The sequence below is a fragment of the Prosopis cineraria genome, unplaced genomic scaffold, assembly GCF_029017545.1.
Source record: "Prosopis cineraria cultivar Desert tree isolate PC_DT_omini unplaced genomic scaffold, ASM2901754v1 PC5, whole genome shotgun sequence".
Taxonomy (NCBI): domain Eukaryota; kingdom Viridiplantae; phylum Streptophyta; class Magnoliopsida; order Fabales; family Fabaceae; genus Prosopis; species Prosopis cineraria.
The window spans coordinates 939,978-947,468 of NW_026555336.1; the positions used below are offsets into that span (position 1 = coordinate 939,978).

Sequence of the window (7,491 nt, forward strand, 5' to 3'; positions counted from 1 at the left end):
AAATAATAATAGCTTATAAAATAACTGTAATTTTAGGTTCATAATTAATTTTGACATGTATAGGGCTATTTAGATATTTTTAAAAAAATCATGGCTTTGGCTTCATTGTTGATTTTGGCATCAACAAGATTGTTTGGATATTTTTAAGAAAATTATGATTTTGGATTCATAATTAATTTTAACATGTAACAAGAGTTTTTGAATATATTTTTACAAAACTATAGTTTTATCTTATTTTTAACTCTGCTTTTTTATTCTATTTTTTAATTCTGATTAAAATTAATCTTATTAATTAATTTTATAAATTAATTATATAAGTGTGTATATATGTATCACATAACATAATCAATTATATTCAAAATTAATTATATTAATTAATTTTTTAATAATTAATTATACCAAACTAAAGTTCAAGTACACTCATGAGTAGAGGAGGGAGATCATGGGGTCTTTTAATTGCGTTTGATCAATTCACCCAAGTCACTCTCGTCCTTCCCATCCACCAAGTCCAATCTGTCCAACTTCCCATCTACTAAATCAGAAGGAACTAAATCCGCAGCTACTATTACCCATTTCTAAACCTCCCTGCAAATCAATCCCCAGTGTTTTATTCCTCATGCTGCTCTTACCTAATTCTATCTCATAGTCATTTCATTCTTCAATATATTACGCTGGACAAGAATTTAGGCATTTACCCATTCCACTCTTTGACTCCAACCAGATTAGCATCCCATCTGATTTACTTGGATCACATTTACCCATTCCACTCTTGACTCCAACCAGATTAGCATCCCATCTGATTTACTTGGATCACAATTTCTTTCTAATATTAAAAAAAAAATCAGTGCAGATAAAACGATAGTCTTCATCTCTCATTCAACAATAGACCTCATCAAGATAGTGCCCCGGAGTTTCGTGCATTTGAAGCCACCTCTTATATCATACGTCACTGTTTTGAAGATTTAATTTATTTGTTTGACTGGCATTTGACTAGCTAATTTTAGTTGGACTTTCGTCTCATCCTCTCCCTGATTCTCATGCTTGAGGTATGCTGAATATTTTACGTTGATGTCTTCATATCCACATCCATGGTTATTTATCTCCTTTCTTTTAGGATTGTTCTATCACTATGAGCCAAAATGAAAACTTTTCTCCCTTACTAGCTCGGCCAGAATTTGACTAAAGTTTTCAGACCGTCATCAATTTTAATACTTCCCCATTCCGATTTATAAGCCACTGTTAGATAAAATTACATATATCTATAAAATTAATTAAATGCACTTGACAATCTTTTTTTTTAAAGCACAAATATAATTTTTTAAAAATACCCTTTATTTAATAGCTTTATTTGTGAAATACTAAATAAAGAGAAAAAAATATAATAATGAAGGAAGAGTAATATTTAAACAATAAAATAATAAAATATTATTTTTGTCAAAGTTTTTTATACTCAAAAAGTGACTAAACTGGGAGGTTATTTATATTTATAGGTTATATATTTTATTTATATTTTTAAATATTGTTGGGTAAATAAGCAAATTACATCATGAATTTTGGATCTTATAGCACTATAGATTTTGAAACTTATTTATTACATAAATTATTTTTTTAACTTTTAAAAATAGTACAGTTTGATCTCTATCATTAATAAAAGTCAATTTTAATTATTAATTGATAAAAAAATAACCTTAAAAATTATAGAAAAAGACAAGAATTATAATAAAAAATTCAAAAATCACATATAAGGATAAAAAATTTACAGAAAAGGGTAAAAAAATTTTGTTCATTTTCTATAATTTGTGATATCCTTTTTTGTTATTTTTTAGTCAATTAACAGTAAAAGTTAAATTTTATCAATGACAGAAACCAGATTAAATTATTTTCAAAAATTAAAAAAATAATTTACACAATACAAAATTTGAATCTTAGCTTCTAGGGATCATTGTTGAGACCACTTTTGTCAGTGAAACTTGGCCTTTAAACTTATGTCGAATACTTTTATTTTGATAAAAAGATAAATTTAAATCGTTTTAATACAGTTAGATGATTCAAATTTAATCAAGGTGCATAATTTTTTTCATTGGTGAGATATAAAATCCAATATTCACCTTTCAAGATAAGGTTGCGAATTCATTTTTATTTCAAGGCAACTGATTGATCATCAACACAGATGAGCCGCAAATACAACCAAATGACCTAAATGATTTAGCATAAAGATCAATTTGACAAGAGCTTAAAGGCAATTGAATTTCCCCATATTCATTTTCTTCCTCTTCTTTCTTTGAATCAATTATTGTTGTTGTTGTTGTTCTCCTTCTTGATATACTCACTATAATTAACAGATATTTGAAAGACAAAAAAAAAAAAAAAACCACGGAGGTAAAAAGATTCGAATAGGATCTAAAAAAGATTGCACACCACGCGCTTGCTGGGAATGGCAACGAGTCGACTCGCTCTGGGGGCGGTGAGTCCGAACACGTCGCTCATATCCATCTCGCTCGGCTTCATCCCGTCCGGCAGTTCCCAAGTGAAACAGTGAAGAAGATGAGCCACCGCCATGTCCAGCGCGTAGAGTCCGAGTTGCATCCCCGGGCATGACCTCCGACCGGACCCGAACGGAATGAACTCGAAGTTGCTCCCCTTGAAATCGGCAACGCCCTGTTTCAAAAACCGAGAAGGCTTAAAGGCGTCCGGTTCGTCCCAAGAGTACTTGTCCCTCCCGATCGCCCACGCGTTGATCATGACGCGCGACTTCTTGGGGATATAGTAACCCGAAACCTCAGCGTCTTCCGCCGTCTCATGGAGCAGCAGCGGGATGGGCGGGTGAAGGCGCAGCGTCTCCTTGAGGGAGCATTTGAGGTAGGTGAGCTTGTCGAAGTCGGACTCTTCAACTCTACGATCCAAGCCGACCACATCAGCAAGCTCTTGTTGGACCCGTTTTAGATCTTCCGGGTTTCTCATCAGCTCCGCCATCGCCCACTCTATTGCCGACGCCACCGTCTCCGTCCCACCAAACATCACGTCCTGTCATGTTTCGCCGTTGAGTTATTTCTCAATCGCAATTAACAACATAGCTTATTATTCCAATTTTGTGTTACACATACAAAAATATATATATATATATATAATCTACAAGTATAGATTTATAAATAATGCAAAATTTATACAAGCTTGTTTCTAATAAGACTTATCTTACATTCCGTACATATAAAATAAAATATTATTATATAGCTATATATATTGTATGTCATTATAATTTAATAATATTTTGAGATAAAAAGTTTAAAAATAGAGAAAATAATAAATAAAAATTTTGTAAGAACATTAATATCAAATTAAAATTCTTCAACACTGATATTCCTAAATTTTAATAATTCTCTTACCATATTTTAATACTAAAATTCTTAATTTAACATTAATATTATTATAAGTCTCATTCTCCCTGAAAAATATTTTACAAGCGGCAATCATCTTGAAGGATTTCCAATCAGTCACCTGGTGTGTTTAGGTGAACAATCTCGACTCCCTCATTTGCTTCAATAAAAACAGGAGAGTAACACGAAACAAGATCGTCATCACTCTGCACTTCTTTTGGATGGAGAACAAAAGAACAAAGAAAACATGCAATTTTTCTTTTTGACGGAAAAATAAACGAAGCAAATTTTGCGGAGAACCCTGAAGGGTTAAGACAAAGGTGCATTCAACTTCAAAATATGGTACACGCAACCAATCAACTTTGCAGAATCGGCAAGTTTGCAATTGCATGCTTCCAAGCTGCCAACTCCTTTTTGACAAGTTCATGTACAGAATTTATAGATTTAAAACTATAAAAAATTCTTATTATTATTATATTTTTTAAAAAATTAACATGATATAATATGGTTTTAATTTTATGGAGATTATATATTCACATTGAATAATCTTTGATAACGTACCATGATGATGGCTTTTATGTTATCCTTGGTGAGTTTGAAGGAGTTGTGGAGATCCTCAGCCTCAGTGACCTGAGCTTCGTCACTGTAAAAAGCGATCAGCTCGTCCACCATGTCCGTCTCCTCGTGGCTTCTGTCGCTCCTTTTCTGAATATGGTCGTCGATGATCTTGTCTATGAATCCGTCAAGAGACGCACGTGCCTTGGCGAGTCTGGTGTTCAGGCCTTGCGGGTCCATCCAGCCGAGGTAAGGCATGAAGTCGGCGATGTTGAACGCTCCGAACAACTTCGAGAACTCCTGCAGTATCCCAATGAACTCGTCCTGTCCCTCCTGCGAACTCGACCCGAACGCCGCCCGATATATTATGTTCTTGGTCAGTGAAAACACCAGCTCTCCGATGTTCACCGCCTTCTCGGTGTTGCTCGCCACGCTGCGGACCACCGCGTCCACCTCGTCCCGAACCGACTGCCACGATTCTGCCCGCTTGCGGCTGAAGAGCTTCATGACGCACAGCTTCCTCATCTGCCGCCAGAAGGGGCCATAGTGAGCGAACGCCATGTCCGCGCGGTCGTAGGTCAGGTAGCTGATGGCTATGGTGGCTGGTCGGTTGGAAAAGATGTTGTCGTGGACTTGAAGAACTTGACGAGCGGCGTCGGGGTCTGAGATGGCCACCATGTTGAGGAAGCCCATTTTGAGGTGGAAAACGCCGCCGTATTGAGAGGCGAGCTTGGCTAGACCCCTGTGGGTGAGCTGGTCCATCATGAGCATGTTGCCTATGATGGGAAGGCCTTTGGGGCCTGGCGGGAAGGGGGAACGCCGCCGGCCAAACCGAGCGAGCAGGCCCAGAAGTAAGAAGAGCGGGATGACGAACAAGAGTGCCATGGGCAGAGGTTGGTGCAGAGAATCCATGCGGATGGGTTTTGATGTGCAAGTCGCAACTTTGGGCGTTGCTAGGGCGAGGGAGATAGGCATGTGCCCTTAAATAAACCCCAGATTTGAGGGCACAGTTATTACTATTTGATTTTCTTTTTTAAATTATTCCTTGTTTCTTGTTGATCCTCTCCAATAACAGAATGCAATTAAAAATTTGTGATGGCGTAATTAAGATCAAGATTGTATTTATATATTTATATATAGAGTAGTATTTACCGAACTCTGGGACATTGATATAATAGCATTCAAAATGAAAAGGATACTGTGTAAAAAGAGTTAAAACTGAACAACCTGGAAACGTAGCATACTTATCTTTGGGGGGCAAGTGAGAGAAAGGAAATAAGCTGGGAAATGCATGCAAATAATTGGGTCTAAAGTACCAAGTGAAAGTAGGACCAACGAAAGCCAGATATTTGACATTTTTCATTGTAGAGTGACCCAGTGGACCACATACGTTTTTACATATTTACACGTACGGGGTGCCTTGTGTTTATATAAATATGCGTCAAATTAAAAGAAATTTAAACATTTTGTTATATGCTCACTCATTCATTTAATCCGTACATTTATTTCATTATTACTATCACTACTAATTAGTGATTCATGTAGGTTCTTCCCATACGCCAAAGTAATTTTCACGATTTCTTTTTATTATTACAACTTACCTAATCCTTCCAATATTTGTGAAATATCGCCGAGAAAAAAGAGGGAAAAAAAAAAAGCCAAAAATTAAAGGAAACTACTATCAATTTATACCTTTTTCGTTAAATTCTTTTATCGCGATTCTTTTGCTTTCATTGCACAGGTTTAGCATTTTCAAGGATGACTTCCCCATTCTTAGCAATGGTTAGTAATTAATTTTAAGGACCAAAGATACTATTAAATATACTTAGTATATATTGTTAAGTCTTTCTTTTATGAAAGAAAATTAAATATAATTTTTTTTAATTTTAAAAACACCTTTCCTAAAATTCCATTGTAACTTTTTTTTTTAAAAAAAAAGCTGATGATAGTTTTTACCATTGAAAATAAGTATAATGTTTAAGGCTTTTTACCTTCGAGAATTTGGCCTTTTAAAGATTTATATGCTGGCTTAACCTGCCTGTGTTTTAAGTAGTCCATGAAAATATACTTTTTAATGTAATGTAAGTATATTGACATGTATTTATGGCTCTTATATATAAGATGATTCTGAGTTTTTTGCTGAAACTGATGGATTTTGAAGTTTAATTTCAACTACTACTCTTAGATTTTACCTTCTCTATTACGTGTTGTTGCTAAGAAAACCATGAATGATGGCTTGACCCCTCTTAAAGCTTTTGAATTTGAGTATAGGTTTACCAAATAACCTATGCAATTTTGAATTTTGACTTTAAAAAAACATTTTGCAATCTTCAAATACATCTTATGTGATACACTACGTCATTCATCACCATGTTACTTGTTTTCTGTGAAAAATTGAGTGAAACTTGACAAGCTAGAGAATATCTTACATAACTTCACTATTTCGATCGAATGAGTCCACTCGTATCAATTAATGCCTTCCATGCACATCTGTCAATCAATCAAAGTATCAACACACACACACACACACACAAATATATGCATAAGGAAACCCACACCATCCGTTTAAAAATAAACATCCATAAGATAACTTATTTTTCAAACTCCGGATAATATATTAATAATACCTAATTATAATATTCAAAGGATTGGCTGAAACGGTTTATCTTTTTGTGTCTCTCGAAATCGATCACAATATATATCCCCAACCATCAGATCGGAAAACGCCACTAAATTAAAATAGTGATGTACCCTCTTATTATTTTTGAATCATAGACACTTTTACTAATTATGTTGGTATACATTTTTTTAATCTTTTTTTAGAATTCATAATTTTGTGTTACTGAGTAATTGAGTGGAAATGATTTGGTTGTTTTTTTTTTCCGTTCATATTAGTTTAATCAAATAAAATACAGGGAGACAGGGAGTGTGATTTTCAGAATAATATAGTGACACTAAAACTACCACAATCTCTCATTTCAGGTGAGAAATAATGAGACAAGAAATTCAATAAATGATCTCAGCAACTTATACATCAAGTTGGCAAGAAGTACACCCAAGAGAGTTAATGATAGGTTGCATTGGATATGGCCTTATATTTATTGTCCAGTTCCGTCGTCCCTCCACTCCAACCAGTACAAGCAACATATATAGTATTTATATTTGGTTAATATAGATTCAGTCAAACACCATATTTTACAACAACAGATGACAACTTTTGATGTTTAAGTTTGCTTTAATGGGAGTTAATGAATTTATAGTTTGCTTTCTATGCGTGTTTTGATCTTGCTGCCTTAGCAAGAAAATCTGAAAGGCATGAGAAACTGTTGGCTATCTACCTCTAGTTTTGTCTTTCTTATTTCAATACGATCCACATTATCCCTTTGCGATATCTATTGATGTCAGACTCATCAGATATTTTCTCGCCCAACAGTATTAAGTTTGATTCATTGTTGAGTAATTTCACCGCCCTTTTACATATACAACTCATTTCGCCTGTGTGACAGATTATTAATTAATTATTGATGATGATGATAATAATAATAATAATAATTTTGAAACC

At 34.4% G+C, this 7,491-nt stretch overlaps 1 protein-coding gene across 1 annotated transcript; it reads right to left on the reverse strand.

Moving 5' to 3' along the window:
* Positions 1-2,109: 2,109 nt before the first annotated feature.
* LOC129310418 (cytochrome P450 84A1-like) lies at positions 2,110-4,919 on the reverse strand. Its single transcript, XM_054952251.1, has 2 exons — positions 3,936-4,919; positions 2,110-3,024 (listed from the first exon to the last, which is right to left on the reverse strand). The coding sequence occupies exons 1-2, from the start codon at positions 4,902-4,904 to the stop codon at positions 2,401-2,403; spliced, it is 1,593 nt and encodes a 530-aa protein (XP_054808226.1). The 5' UTR covers positions 4,905-4,919; the 3' UTR covers positions 2,110-2,400.
* Between the last annotated feature and the right edge of the window lie 2,572 nt (positions 4,920-7,491).

Coding starts and splice junctions, on each gene's coding strand:
- LOC129310418 (XM_054952251.1), bottom strand. CDS start 4,904: ATGCCTATCTCCCTCGCCCTAGCAACGCCCAAAGTTGCGACTTGCACA. Junction 3,025..3,935: donor ACATAAAAGCCATCATCATG/GTACGTTATCAA, acceptor GAAACATGACAG/GACGTGATGTTTGGTGGGAC.